This window comes from Barbus barbus (genome assembly GCF_936440315.1).
Source record: "Barbus barbus genome assembly, chromosome: 8".
Classification (NCBI taxonomy): domain Eukaryota; kingdom Metazoa; phylum Chordata; class Actinopteri; order Cypriniformes; family Cyprinidae; genus Barbus; species Barbus barbus.
In genome coordinates this window covers 11,294,772-11,310,776 of record NC_136736.1, presented here as the reverse complement: position 1 = coordinate 11,310,776, position 16,005 = coordinate 11,294,772, and the positions used below count along the sequence as shown (strand labels likewise).

At 36.1% G+C, this 16,005-nt stretch overlaps 1 protein-coding gene across 3 annotated transcripts in view; it reads right to left on the bottom strand.

Moving 5' to 3' along the window:
- Positions 1-4,021: 4,021 nt before the first annotated feature.
- LOC306874239 (neuronal membrane glycoprotein M6-a-like) overlaps positions 4,022-16,005 on the bottom strand; it is a 53,034-nt gene continuing 41,050 nt past the window's right edge. For 2 of the 3 annotated variants that reach the window (XM_079424137.1, XM_079424136.1), the window contains exons 2-7: positions 12,662-12,854; positions 11,487-11,643; positions 10,165-10,318; positions 9,356-9,432; positions 8,308-8,373; positions 4,022-6,179 (exon numbers count right to left, since the gene is read on the bottom strand). In XM_079424137.1, coding sequence (XP_079280263.1) covers positions 6,027-6,179; positions 8,308-8,373; positions 9,356-9,432; positions 10,165-10,318; positions 11,487-11,643; positions 12,662-12,854 — 800 coding nt within the window. In that variant the 3' untranslated portion in view covers positions 4,022-6,026. Of the gene's footprint in view, positions 6,686-8,307; positions 8,374-9,355; positions 9,433-10,164; positions 10,319-11,486; positions 11,644-12,661; positions 12,855-16,005 lie in introns of all 3 variants that reach the window. The other variant, XM_079424138.1, reaches the window with a different exon arrangement.

The window sequence follows — 16,005 nt, the reverse complement described above, 5'->3', positions numbered from 1 at the left end:
ACATCAGTTGGTGTTTTCTGGCTGATGTGTTATGCTGTATGGCCAGGCACAAATTTTTTGGAGATGCAGCATATTCAGTGTAATGCAAAGCAGGGCTCTAGACTGCTACCAAAATGGTCGCAAGTTAGAATTTGACGTGGTCGCATTTGTGCGAGTGTATGGTCTGCGCTGCTCCAAAGCGTCTGCTTCATACAGCGCGCGCTGCAGAGCCGCGGCACATTGTATCAGATTTCACTGATCACGTGAAGAGAGGCGCTTTCAGCGCGAGCGCTTCGAGGGTAGAGCCTGGTTTATACTTGCTGTGTCAGCAGAGTGAGAGCGCGTAGGTGCGCGCGCAGCGGACTGAGCGCAACGGAGGATTTGGTTGCAAATTAGAGTCTAAGGTCCGGCAGGGATTGTAGGTGGGGGGAATGAATGTACAGCGCTCTCTCCACCCTCAGTACCACGACTGAGGTGCCCTTGAGCAAGGCACTGAACCCCCAACTGCTCCCCAGGCGCCGCAGCATAAATGGCTGCCCACTGCTCCGGGTGTGTGTTCATGGTGTGTGTGTGTGTGTGTGTTCACTGCTGTGTGTGTGCACTTTGGATGGGTTAAATGCAGAGCATGAATTCTGAGTATGGGTCACCATACTTGGCCATATGTCACGTCACTTTTACTTCTTAAACCAGAGAAGGGGAACATGTTGGTATTCTTGTAGGAAAAAACATGCAAGTCCTGTCAGGGACAGCCAGTTTAGTTTTATTTTTATTTTTGTTTTCGTTTTGAAAAGCTTGTTATCTAAACATTCTGTAATTTATTAGTCGGTAGGTTATATAATACAGCATGTGATGTGTCCTGGCTCCTATGCCATGCCTAGTCTTATTCGTTTTTGTTAATAAATGTTATGTAAGCTAGTTACTGGTTTATTGTTGTTATGCTTTTTTATTAAGAATGACAATGAGTCCATCTTTTGTTTTAGTCTTAAAAAGTGAAAGGTGTATAGATACAAGCAAAACAGACAATTATCTTTTTCTTGTAAAACGTGACATCAAGATTGCGAATTTGAAAGTGAAAGCGCACAAAAAAAGGAATTCCTGTTCACAAAATTTAAATCACAAATAATACTGATGAAAAAGAACGGGTTGAATGTTGAACACTTAACTATAAACTATGATAAAAGTTCATCAGCATGCATTGATTAATAAAATGTTGTAGCAAAAAGAAAAAAAAAGCGACCAAATGATGTGCTTGTGCGAAGAAAAGTAACTGAGAAAGTTTGTCGCAAAAGTGCGACCAGTGGGAAGAATGAGTCTAGAGCCCTGCAAAGGTAAATACACATTTAAAATGTTGGTTGTAAAGCTGTGGACAAGGTATGTTGTTGATGTGAGATATGAAAAGCAAAGAGAGACTGATGCCAATTTTTCATTCATACCACATTGGCTGCTGTAATTGTGAAAACAAAATATTTCAAAATATTATCTTTAAACATTTAACATTCTTTTGTAAGAACACTGAAAGAATATATTTTGTAATTAGATTTTTGTATATTGTGTGTCAGTTATCAACAGTGAAGTAAAATGTTATCTGCTGCAGACCATATAAGGTCACAAAAAGGGATTTTGTTTTAGAAGGTCACTGCCACCTACTGGCAAGCGATTGCATTGCAGGCTCTTAGAGACATAAGGAGACGCGGACAACCATTCAGTTTTGTTCAGTGTATGAAGAAAGCTCAAACAAAGGCCTAATAGCAGACACTGAAAACCCCATGCTAAAGGAATAGTTTACCCAAGAATAAAAATTTGCTGTACTCACCATCAGGCCATCCCAGATGTAGATGAGTTTGTTTATTCATCTGAATAGATTTGAAGAATATTAGCATTGCATCACTTGCTCACCAATGGATTTCTCTTCACAAGATTATAATTGATGGACTGGAGTCGTGTGGGTTTATGTGATTTATTGTAATGTTTTTATCAGCAGTTTAGACTCTCATTCTGATGGCACCCATTCACTCCAGAGGATCCATTAGTGAGCTAGTGATGAAACAAACTCATCTATGTTTTAGATAGCCTGAGGGTGAGTAAATAGATATTAGATAATAACTTTCCAATAAAATCTGTATTCAACGTGTAGATTTCTTTTCTTCTGCTTTTATGTTCACACATATAGATCTGGTTACAGAGCATTGAACTTTCAGTCCCACCTTGACCTACAAGGACTGTCCTTGCACCCAGTCATTGCATTAATATTTATAATAGCAGAGGTGGAAAGAGTACAAAAATATTTTACTCAAGTAAAAGTACCATTACCTTAATGATATTTTACTTAAGTACAAGTAAAAGTACCAGTCTAAAAATCTACTCAAGTAAAAGTAAAAAGTAGCTCATTTAAAATTTACTCAGAGTAAAAATTACTTAGTTACTTTTTAACAGTGGGAGGGACGCAACAATGGGATAAGCCAAGGGTGTCAAACTCAGTTCTTGGAGGGCCACAGCCCTACAACAGTATAGATATAACCCTAATTAAACACATCTGATCCAGCTATAGCTGCACTGTAAAAAATCTAATAAAAAAAATGTTGGAAGGGCAAAAATATTTAAGTTAAGATAATTGTATTGCTTGGCCTTAGTTGAGAGGACATATTATATTAAGTCTACACAAATATATTTGAAAAACTTTGAATGAATGGTTATTTTCAAATCCAGTCAACAATTAGCTATGATAATGTTGACTAAACTAATAAAAACACGTGCACAATAAAACTTCAGTAAAGGTTGAGCCAACTAAAGAATAACAATTCAGGCAACACTTTGAAGTCAGAAATTCACTGAACGTAAAATTTCTGTAGAACTCGTTACTAAATAATAATTAGTTGAAACCGCTTGAATTTTTTTACCCCTTATTTGAAAACTACATGGTATGTGTGTTGGAGCTAAACTCGGCATGCAGGGCTGCAGTTTGACACCACTGGCATAGGCCTATAAATCTCAGATTAGTTGTTTTTAATTAAAGGAATCGGTTATTTAGAATAATAAGACATTTGGGCTGTTACCAGGCAAATTAAATCAGTATCAACAAAAATCATCTTTGCAATGCAGAGGAAACACAGAAGCTTCATCTGAAGTGGCATTTAGACATATTTACACACTGTTTAATGCAGGACATGAATGCATAACCTGCAGTTAATGCAGAAATAATGTTTTGATATATAAGACAAAATGTTGAATACTCATTTGAAATTATATTTAAAAAAAAATATATCAAAAGATACATTAAATGTGAAATTAAAACAGCCAGTAGGTGTCACCAAGTCACTGTTAATAAGTGAGTCATTGCGACTGAACCTAATCATTTAAACAGTTGATTCATTCAAGAACGAAACACCGACTCAAAACAGTGCTCTGGCTGTGTTTGGGATTATTTTTGTTGTCAAAATAGAGCAAAAAAAAAAAAAATAGAGTGTCTAAAATTCTTAATTAATTTCTTGTTTATTGAACTGTTGTAAAAAAATAAAATCTATATGTAATTATGCTGATTTTGGCACTCTTCGTGTGATATTGATTTACTATATGAAATTATATAAATATACATTTTCTGCACCTATATCTTCAATTTTGTGATCATTTTAACAGACTGAATCACGCAGTGAAAGAACACGCTCTAAATGCGGGTGCACACTAGTCTAATCTACTAGACTTTACTGAATAAGGTTATTGAGGCAAAGTTTGTTGCTTCAATCGCTGATTATTACATTTAAAGAATTGCATACACTTTATAAATTAACCTTAAATTATTTCTAGATTAATGGAAAGACTAACAATTCTGGTTAAAGTTTGGTTAAAAATGCCATTGCTGTGGTCAGGCTTGGGTGTTTCCTATAAGCATGCATTTCCATGTGCTGTAAAAATTAATGCATTTTAACTATGGATTGGTTTGAACTATACAGTACATGCAAGAGTAACAGGCATTTTAAAAGCTCACTTGCAAGACCTCAAAATAAAGTACATATCAAACACACACACACAACAAACAAAACAAATTAACAAGTACACAAGTGTCTTTATTTACGCAAGCAAGTTTGTTCCTACAGTTCGAAAAGAAAAAAAGCCACTGTCAAGCTGTTGGCACATTTATGTACAAAACCAGTTAAATTTACTGCCTGCTACAAAGCATTCTCGGTGAAAGTACAAAAAACGAGTACAGTATGTGGATAAAGCTGAAAGCAATGTCAGGGTAATACTGGATACGCAACATCATAACAAGAATAGGTTTAAGACATGGTTCGGAAAAATCATTACGAACTAGAAAAGACAAAACTCAAAACACTACAACCTAATAAGATATTTAGCTTAATATTGTTAGCATAGCAACTGTAATACTGAACATTTAGAAAAAAATATATTTGACCCCAGCAAGACAGTCATAAGTGTAAAAATCGAAATAAATGATTTTTTCCCCCCTTTTGAGTTAGTTAAAAGTATTACCATTGGATGCATAACCATGCCACAAATAACAACTATATTTATTTATTTTTACCTACTACAAGTTTCTTTTGTGGTTTTAAAAAAAAGCTGCATGACTAATAAGAGTACAGGGACTCAGCGCTGATTCCAAATGCACTTACACCAAAAAACTCACAATGGTCCATAAGTGCACAAAAACTAGCTTGTTTTTTTTATTTTTGTTTTTTTGAGACACTGACAAAAGTACTTTACTGCAAATGTAGGGCAACTGAAGTCGGCAAGACCGAGCCAAAACACTGAGTTTGGAGTAACACATGCTTGTACATCCATATCTTTCTTGTTTTTATTCAAAACATGTTCGAATGTCATGTTCATGTACCTTGCTTATTTAACCTTCCACAGTGTTTGGCAGAGTCATTGCAATCAACATTTCCACTTAGATTTCTACTTCTCCGAGATGAACGACGTTCTCAAGAATATCACCTAACACTGACTGCTGAGATGTGTTTTAGAAACTGACATGAAATGTTTATACATTTAAAGAGATATATACAGTTCAGAGGAATGACGGAAAAAACTGTTTTTGTTTGAATACTTGCATTTAAAAAGTTAAAGCTAAAACTAAGCAATAAAACACCTGAAAATGTTATTTGCATGTGAGAGTATGGCTTGCAATGGATGAGAGAAAACAAATATCCGTAGAGTCTCACAAGGCAAATCCGACTTGACCGCTCTAGCTGATTTGAGACATTCTTTCTCGGTCCTTCTTTCCCAATCAGCAGCCATCTCTGTCAAAGCTCAACAAACGTTACTAAGCACCAGTGTCACACCTTCCATTAATACTGCGCACAGCTAGCATATACGGTTAGGCCAAGCTACAGTATAGCAGTAAAAGTCACTTTAAGGTACTTTTTAAAATTCCTGGCACTCCAAAACTGAATTTGTTGGAAAAAGAATCTGTACATTGTTTGTGCTGTGGCTGCAATAAGTGCGGCAGCTTGAGTGATTAACCTGTAAATCATAAGTTACAAGTTTGGTCACATTTTGGTTTTTAAAAAGTCTAAAGAAAATCTAAATCATGACTAGCCATTTATAGGGTGCGCGTAAATCATCGGCGTGTAATACAAAAAGGTGAAAAGTGTTCTGTAATCCCTTTGGCTAAACCCAAACCCCCTAACAAGAACAAATGAGACCTAAAAGTATGTGGTACAAAAGAGAAGTCACTCAGCTTAGTGTGTTTATCAGGTTGTGCTCTCAAACACGTTGATGGAAGAGGGAGGTAGAGGAGAAATAAAATCGGACAAAGGACAAAACAAAATCGAAATCCTGGGTAGTCAGAGACGTTGCAATGGAGACGATGAGCACGTCCCTAGACCAACATTCTGGGTCACACCCGTACATAGCAAGTGTTACAGTTATTTACCTCCCCATCCCATCCGATCCCAAACCCCTGGAAACCATGGAAATTAGACGTAGTTAAGTTTAGTTTATATATGTATCTTCAGGGAGGGGAAGGGCATGCTTGTGTGTGTTTGTGTGTGTGTGTGTATACATATTTATATGTGTTCGCATGAGCGCAATCTTTATGTGTAGGCGTTCAGACGCTCTTTAGAGCGAGTTGAGTGGATATCATGAAGCTCCTGCTCCTCCTTGGACTTGATGTCCTCGTATTTCTGCATCCGGCAGGCGTCCTTCACGTAACCCCAGTTAGCCGACAGCACCATCAGGTAGTGCACCTACAGCAACACAGGGGTTAGAGGGGAGGGTTAGTGTTAGTGCTGATGACCCATCTTTACCCAAAAAGAGTATTACTTTGGAGAATTTGAGGGCGTTTAGTGGCCCAGTTTAGACTGGAGATCAACTAGATCAGTTATTTCCCCTGTGAGATGAAGTGGTGACCAGTTCCAGCTGAATATAAGCCAGGTTAGTTAGTTCATTTACACAGGTTATCGCTTGCAACTGGTGGGTTAACTTGGGGAGGTGGGGGAAGGACAGGTACTGAAACGATATTGCAAAATGGAAGAGCCTGGGTGTCATTTTAATCAAGCCAATTAAGGGACGTCATTATGAAAGTTGCTGTCGTGGGTGATGGTGGTGGGGCCCTTGGTGGACAGAGAGTGTGTCGGGATGTGGGGAGGGACACCCCAGACCGGAGTTGGCTTCAGAAACGCGTGCAGTACCTCCCCGTGCTCTTAGACGTCAGAATGACGTGGTTACGGATGAGGACAGACACTGCCACCACCTATCACAGTATCCAGATCATTGAAAAAGAGAAAGGAAGAAGGTTATTTGCTGCCTTCCTAACTTCTGTTTACTATCAAACCTGTATGATTTTCTTGCTTCTGTGGAAAATAGTATGAGATGTTTTATTTATGCTGAAAGTGCAGTGAAAGTGGGGAGTGAATAAGGGTTGACAAGCTCCAAAAACAAACAAAAAAAACATTTGATGCCTTTTTATTTACTGATAATCCTGTTCTTTGCCCAAAGCATTGAAATGTTATTCATCCTCTTGTATATTTGAATATATGCAGCAAAAGAAATCAGACTAGGTTTGACATCAATGTAGGCAAATGTCAATGGTTCTTGTAACTAACTTTGATGCGCCAAATTTACTTACGATGCCTTTTAGGGTGCATTTTTGGAGCCTTTAGCCACCATTTATTTTTCATTGTATGAAACGCCTGTGTTTGTGATAATATTTAGAACAACGGAATAAATAATTGATGCCAAAAGTTTAATTTTTGGATGAACTATCATATCACTAAATTTGGATGGTTATGAAAATTATGGTAAAATTAATTAGGGTTGCAAATTAATTAGGGGTGGCAAATTTCCGTAAACTTTAAAAAAATCCCTGGAAGATTCCAAAAAATCCTGAAATTTCTGGAATGCTTTCGAAATTTACTGGAAATTTTCCACCTTTTTGCAACCCTAAAATGAATGCACTTCCAGTTCAAAAATGGCTCCTGCAGTTCCATTGCAATGCCACAATTGCTTCTTTTTGCTGAAGTTCCTCTGTACACCAATGGGTGGCGTTATTGCTGAACAAATCAGCAAACTGCAAGTATGCAGCAATGTTCCCTGAAAGGTATGATGTAATTATATAATCAAAAGAGCACAAATTATGATCCAATTCTGTAGACTCTTTGTTTCAAAGTACTTAATGTCCAAGCTGTTTTCTCATTTCCAAACCATTTTGGAATGCAATTAACTCACATAAATAATGCCAGACTGTTGCCTTTGCAGAAAACAAACGCATTGTGCTTTTGCAAGGAAGCTTAAGCCGAAGACAAAAGCACAATGCAGTGCAAAATCACTTACAGTGTATTGACTGCATCAAATTAATTTAATGCTATTATATTTATCTTCTACATAAGCTCTTATATTAACCAATGAAAAACAGCTTTCCAAGTTTCAAACCAAAGGGCAGAAAAGCTACCTCACAGAAAATGGTGTCTCACAATCACTTATCGCCGTTCCAAACAAGCTTCTCTCCTTCCTTCCCTCTCCTCTTCTGTTTCCATGGCAACAACACCTCCTGCATTTTCAATGATGAGTGTTCCTCTCCCTCTCTCTGTGTCCTTCTCTCTTTGCTCACTCACTATTTTACAAGAGGCCTTGGATGTCTATTTCATTTTAGACAAGCCTTTTGATTTCTATAACATACTTGCTGTGCTTAGATTTCATATTAACTCTCATGCAGGTGTCAGTGCATTCATAAAATGAATAAAACTCATAAATCAATCCATATTTCATTTACTGCCCTGAAAGGAAATTTAGATTCAGGAAAAATTCATACAATGCAGAAACAGAGCAATAAAGAAAGAAAGATAGAATGTAAGACACAGCATTGGAAAAGCTCACCATGGCAATAACGGCTGCTCCAGCCCCCGCAAGTGCGCAGACAAACAAGTGAAATGTCAGATCCAGCTGGAGAAAGAGACAAAAAAAGAGTCTGAAGAGGAGAAACGTGGATGGTTTTCACTGATAAATCATCAAGAAGTACAGATAAATCCAGGGCCAGATTTACTAAACAAATAAATAATGCTGCAAATACTGGTAAGCTGACTACCACAAATCGTAGTAAATCACACTGCATGATTAAATGCTCTCCATAAATTTGGAGCCTAAAAGGAAAACTCTTACACATGCATATGCAATAAGGTCAGACTCAAAAATAACCCACAACTTTTCACCCTTATCGGAAAAACCACATGAACCTCACATGCTCAATCACATGTTAAAATCACATGTGAAATATGTGAAACTCATGTGGAACACATAAAATTACACTCTTGAAAAGAATTAATGGTGTAAATGTGTGAAACCCATGTGAACAAATGTGGACAATATGTGATCACATGGATTTCACACATTTACACCATTAAAATGTTCCAAAACCTCATGTGTGTTTCATGTGTTTCACATGTGATTTTAACATGTGATTGAGCATGTGAAGTTCATGTGGTTTTTCTGTAAGGGCATCACTAATTGTTCCACTGAGTGTCTTTAGTAAATCATGCTTGTGCAAGCTATAAATCTGGCCCTAGATCTTCAAAACAATCTAAAATGACTCTAGGCTACTGTGGCATCTTTACTATAATAATAATAATATTGTGAAAGCACAACATCCACTGGCATATGAGTTGTGGTACTGTCCATACAAGGAGCTGCACAATCTTGCAAATAAATATAACATTTCAAGTATTACATATTTATATGAAGGAATCCCTGCTGCACTGCGTGACTTCAGACTTAAAAGCACGGAAAGGTTCACAATTTATTCATACTCTCTTTCTCACGCCCAACAATTCTTTTATTCCATAGTTCGCTGACTGTAATGGCGGACTGAATTTAGATGAGGGCCATCAGTCAGGATAAAATAGGCCCTGCTTCAGAACTGCCAACTGACCTCATTAGATTCACACATCTTGAGGAAGTTCTCAGAAGCGGTGCACAGTCTTTTCTCCTCACCAATGGACACAATTCCTGCAATTCAAATAAAGTATGATGTTAATGGCAGATTCATTAATAATGCAATGATAATACATGCTTAAATGACAATTATGTAGTAATTTAGTGTTCCGTTTTAGTCAAGCTCATTTTATTACAACATTGTATTGTAATAAATTTATCATTTTATTACAACAGATCAATAGTGGTGATTTAACTATGTAACTGTCTTTTATGTTGCAATACTGTTTTAAAATGGCCTTATTATATTTTAATGTCATAATAGTGCTTCCAGCTGTAATGATACACCATGGTGTTTTGTAATATGTACCAAGAGTGTTTAATGATATCTTAATAGTGTTTATAAAATATATGTATTCTGTCATTTAGCTGTTGCAAAAAATATATAGTTTTTAATAATAAATAAGTTATTGTTCAATATTCTCTGCTCTTGGATGTCTAATACAAGTTGCCTGTTACATTCAGTAATTTCTGCACTAAAACATGCAATAAACTGCAATATAAAACAACAATAAGTTGTTTTAAGTCATCTCAGCCAGCCCTACAGCCAACTAGACTTGGCATTCTCTACTAACTTATTCACTTATATAGTAATCCAGATGCGCTTGAATCTGACTAGAAAATCCTAGGCAGCGTTCCTATCCATAGATCCATATTTTATATTGCTGGCTAAGTATTTTGTTTACACCAGTATGCATAGAACATGAGAAATTACTGAAAACATGTCTCCTTAGATGAGCTACGCACCAAACTGACGCAGGTCGAAGCAAAGGTTGAAACTTTCCATCAGTGTAGTGTTCTGACAGGTGTTCCAGATGTTGAAGTACATGAAGACTGGCAGGGAGGTGAAGGCTGTAACTCCCAGCCAAGCCAGCATGAAGATATACGTAAGCATGATGAACTGAGGAAGACAGAAAGAGATATGTATGTGTTTCTTGATAGCTTTCAAGTATTCCAAAACTATACCATATTGAATTAATTAAATATAAGTGAATTCTGCCAAATTTATACTGCAAATGTGGCATAGAAGTGCTTATGAAGTGGCACTGATGTGTCTTTGCACAGACTGTAAAATGCTGCTCAGAGATAGCAAAAATGCATACATAGTAATTACAAGTGTATACTGTAATACTAGGGCTAAGAGCAGGCATAATTTTGTCTGGCTTTAATGCTGAATTTTGTCTTCACAATGAATTCTGAGCTCGCACAGAGCAGTCTTAACTTGGCTCCATAACTTCATAACTCCATAACTTCAGTAACTCATAAATTTAGGAATGCATGATACAGCGGTGACTTTATCAGCCATTTAAAGCATTTTCTGATACTGGAATTAGATCGTGTTAGACATCTTTTTTTCTAATTCCATAAAAATCGTTATTTTCTACTCTACAATGTTTTGATGCCTCATTAAAAGGGATAGTTCACCCAAAAATGAAAAATCTGTCATTAATTACTCACTCTCATGTTGTTCCACACCCGTAAGAACTTTGTTCATCTTCAGAACACAAATTAAGATATTTTTGATGAAATCAGAGAGCTTTCTGACCCTGCATAGACAGAAACACAACTGACACGGTCAAGGCCCAGAAAGGTAGTAAGGACATCGTTAAAATAGACCATGTGACATCAGTGGTTCAACCTTAATTTTATGAAGCTCCTCCATCAGCAACACCACAAGTATGCATCTTGTGAACATGCGTCACAAGAGTGACACAGAAAAGAAGAATTTGTTTAATAAAGTAGTAATTTTAGTTTGATGTCACATGCACTGCTGTCTATGCAGGGTCAGCAAGCTCTCAGATTTCATCAAAAATATCTTAATTTTAACGATCTATTTAATGACAGAATTTTTATGTTTGGGTATGTGATTTCCTTTAGTGCAAACTATTTTTTTTTAAACAAGCCAAACTTAAAATAATAATAAAAAAAAAATAGTGCGTAAAATAAATATAGCTTTATATAATATTCTGTGATGGACATAATTTCTAGATCATTGCTTTTTGCAGTATATTACTTAACATGCTCTCCTGCTTGTGCATTAGTTCTTTGAGATGGGTGGTTGATCTTACCCAAGCACTGACACAGCGCCCACAGGTGGTGATCTTAAAGTCCCCATAGAGATCCCGAATGGCCCCAGTGGTGAAAAATCCCTCCACCATCAGCAGAATACCATAGACGAAGAAGGCTGCTGCCACTCCATAGATCACATATTTAAAGATGTCAATCCTGAGAAGCAAAATTAGTCATTTCCATAAGAAAAGAATGTCTGTGCTTATCTTGCACACAATGGTAATTCAATAAGATAACAAGGACTATACTGGTGTCAAAGTTTTTTGTGAAGCCCTAATCCACTTAATTTTGTGTGTAGATTAAATTCAATTATACAGTCTCATATTATAATTTCAAAGCATTTGGTAAAATAAGATAAAATGGTTGAAAAAAATGCTTGCTTCACTGCCAATATTCCTTCCTCCACCCACTCATTTCTTTCTTTCTCTCCTCCATCCTGCTCTCCTTCCCACCAGTAGAGTTCCGGTGAGCAGGTGTGCTTGGCTGATCTGGTGCGATTTCAGAACACTTAATTCTCTAAATGGGACTGATGCCAAAACCTAACATGGTAGATCTTGTGTTTTTGTGTGTGTCACTGTTCTTTAGAAATATGGGTGTGGGAAACTGTATTTCCAAATAACACCTGTCACAGAAACTCCCCTCAATCTCCACTTCCTATAAGGCTGAATTATGTAAACAAATTAATTTACAGGAATTACTCTGTATTGTCCCTATTAACAAATCCTTGTGCTTTCATGTTACCATTCAAAAATTATCTAAAAATTGCTTGTGAAGCTCTCATTATGCTCATTATCGCTTTTGAAACACAGGTGCATAAGCTCAGATCAGGCCTACAATACAATCACTTACTTCCAAAAGAAATACAAAACTTGTGCTAACTGAAAGAAAATAAATGTTTATCAGCAAGAAAAGCTGATAAAATGATTGAATCCAACATTTGGTAATAATATAGCATAACAATAAATTTATAAGCAATTTTGTATGTCAGTCATTTTTAACTGTGTTTCAGTTAGTATTACATTATTAAGAACTGGTGACAGAAATTGAATTAGATTCATGTACAGTACTTTTGAAGTAGATTGATACTAAAATGGTGCATAAATTAGGCTCAACACAGAGCACAGCCTGACTGTATGTTCTTTTTTTATTATGAATATGGTATTGTGACACTCACATGGTAAAGACATCAAGGGCATCAACAGGCGACCGAACAACATCAAAATGGGTCTGCAGGATGGTGACCGTTCCAGAGAGAGCCTCATGACCACAGCCACAGAAGAGCGCCACCCCAGTGTACAGCAGGATGGTCGCGATCAGAGAGGCATAGGGAATCCCACTCAGGCATTTGAGGCAGCATTCAGAGCACCCTGGGAACAAAGAGTAACAGTCAGTCCATAATTGCTTTAAGAGCAAGTGTGTATAACAACCAATAGCATTTCTTTGCTATCTATATATGTAACTCTAAACCACAAAACCAGCCATATGGGTAAATTTTTTTAATTGATATTTATGTTATTATACTATGTTATTATTGTAAGTTTTGATATATATATACACACACACACACACACACACACTCACCGGCCACTTTATTAGGTACACCTATTCAATTGCCTGGTAACATAAATTGCTAATCAGCCAATCACAGCTGGCAGCAACTCAATGCATTTAGGTATCTAGATGTGGTGAAGATGACTTGCTGAAGTTCAAACTATTACTCCTTCCAGTCCCTAGACCGGGGAAGGTATGTAATAATATATATATATATATATATATATATATATATAAAAAAATAAATAAATAACAGTAGGAAATTTACAAAATATCTTCATGGAACATGAAGTCGATAATTTTGACCCATACAATGTATTGTTGGCTATTTCTATAATTATACCCGTGGTACTTTTGACTGGTTTTGTGGTCCAGGGTCACATATGCCAGTGATTTTGATAAGTATATGTGTAGAACTGCCAAATAAATTCAAATCAAGTAGAATTAAGGGAATGCTTTAAAAAAATGTACTCAAGTAGATATATTGTGGAGTAAAAGTATTTTTAAGTCGAATTTGATGAAAATTGATTAAAACAAGGTGGAAATATATTAATAATTTGTTATATATTTATAATATATTATGTAAAAGTTATCTGCATTCTTAATCCTTTTGATATTTTATAAAAAAAAAAAAAAACACAAAAATCGAAACTTCATTGGATAATAAAAATTCAAAATGGGGGGAAATATCATTATGAAATAAATGTTTTTTTTTCTAATACACATTGGCCACAATTAACGGCACCCTTTTATTCAATACTTTTTGAAACCTCCATTTGCCAGTTTAACAGCTCTTAATTTTCTCCTATAATGCCTGATGAAGTTAGAGAACAGCTGACAAGGGATCAGAGACAATTCCTTCATCCAGAATCTCTCCAGATCCTTCAGATTCACAGCTCCATGACGGTGCTTCTTCTCTTCAGTTCACCTCACTCATTTTCTACAGGATTCAGGTCAGAGGACTGGAATGGCCAGAGTCAGTCACTTATAGATTTTTTATCTGTTGGTATTTGATAGAATCCATGATGCCATGTGTCTAAACAAGATGTCCAGGACCTCCAGCAGAAATATAGGCCCACAACATCAAAAATACAGCAGTATATTTCATTGTACACATGGGGTACTTTTTATCCCTGTGTTCACCAAACCCATCTTGAGTGTTTGCTGTTAAAAAGCTAATTTTTTAGTTTCATCTGACCATAGAAGCCAGTCCCATTTGAAGTTCCAGTCGTGTCTGATAACTGAATATGCTGGAGTTTATTTTTGGATGAGCGAGGATAATTTTTCTTAAAACCCTCCCAAACAACATCTTGTGATGTTGGTGCTTTTGACAATTTTGTTAACAAAGGTTTTCTGACCCCGAGACTCAACTATTTTCTGCAATTCTCCAGCTGTGGTCCTTGGAGAGCCTTTAGCCACTCAAACTCTCCTTCTCACTGTGCATTAGGACAATATAGGTCCTCTTCCATGCAGTTTCGTAACATTTTCTGTTGATTGGAAATTCTTAATTATTACCCTGATGGTGGAAATGGGAATTGTCACTGCTCTAGCTCTTTTCTTAAAGCCACTTCACTAATTTGTGAAGCTCAATTATCTTTTGCTGCACATCAGAAATATATTCTTTGGTTTTTCTCATTGTGATGCACTGTAAAAAAAAAAAAAAAAAAAAAAAATTGAGCCAACTTAAAATTTTAATGTAACCAGCTTCAGCAGATTTTTGAGTTTTCTCAACTTATTTTTTAGGAAATTTCTAACTTTTTGTTGTATAAACTTAAAACAAGAAGTTGAAAAAAGTAAAAAAATCTCCTGAAGCTGGTTGCCTTCAAATTTTAAGTTGGCTCAACTTTTTTTTTTTTTTTTACATTGTGGATGATTAAGGGAATTTGGGCTTTGTTTTCCCTCCTATTTATATTTCTGTGAAACAGGAAGCCATGGCTGGATAATTTCATGTTCTTAATCACCCTGGAGTGCTCAAAATTGTGAATATAAATGGGAATATACTTCAGAGATAGTTTACTCATAAGAATTTCTAGGGGTGCCAATAATTGTGTCCAACGTGTATTTAAGAAAAACATTTATTTCATAATGATATTTCCCCCCATTTTAAATTCTTATTCTCCAATGAAAGGTTAGATTTTTTAAATAAAAGATCAAAAGGATTAACAATGCAGATTAATTTTCACAGCCTTCTTTGATCATATTTATCCGATATTTCACGGTCATGCCGATATTTTTGGCCATGACTGTGTATGTATATATATATATATATATATATATATATATATATATATATATATATATATATATATATATATATATATATATATATATATATATACACACACACAAATGAGGTCTCTTTGCTTTGGGAATGTAACTCCCAACTCCTAAGTAAGAATGTAACTCCTAAGTAAGAGTAGAAGTATTCAGTTATTCTACAATTATTCAGTCCCTTTAAACTCCTGTTGATAAAGCCATTTCCTGCAATAACGCTGCAAAAGCATAATTCTTTCAGGGTTATAAACAGCAAAGACTACATCCATTCAAAGCTGGATGGTTTATGTACAACCTATGAAAATTCTGAATTACAGTCCTATCAGTCCATTACCTAACTCAGAGTGGTAACAGTTTTACTTGATGAAAGTGCAAAGCAAATTCTATTTGCACAGTCCAAGAGAGCATTCGTTTCCAAACATGTCACAGGAGAGAAAGTTTACTGTGACTCTAACCAATCATATCTGCCGCAGCTGAGAGATTCATAGACACAATTCAAGAGCACACAAACAATATTGATTGCAAAATTGCAAGTACAGAATGGCACCAGTGGCGGCTATTCTGCAGCACAGTGCAGCAATGATTTATGGGTTATCATAAACAAAGCCCACCAGTACAAGAAAACATAAAGAGTGGGTCTTCAGAGGATATTCAATATTATGTATAACTTAGAAGAAAAATAAGAGTCCTTAT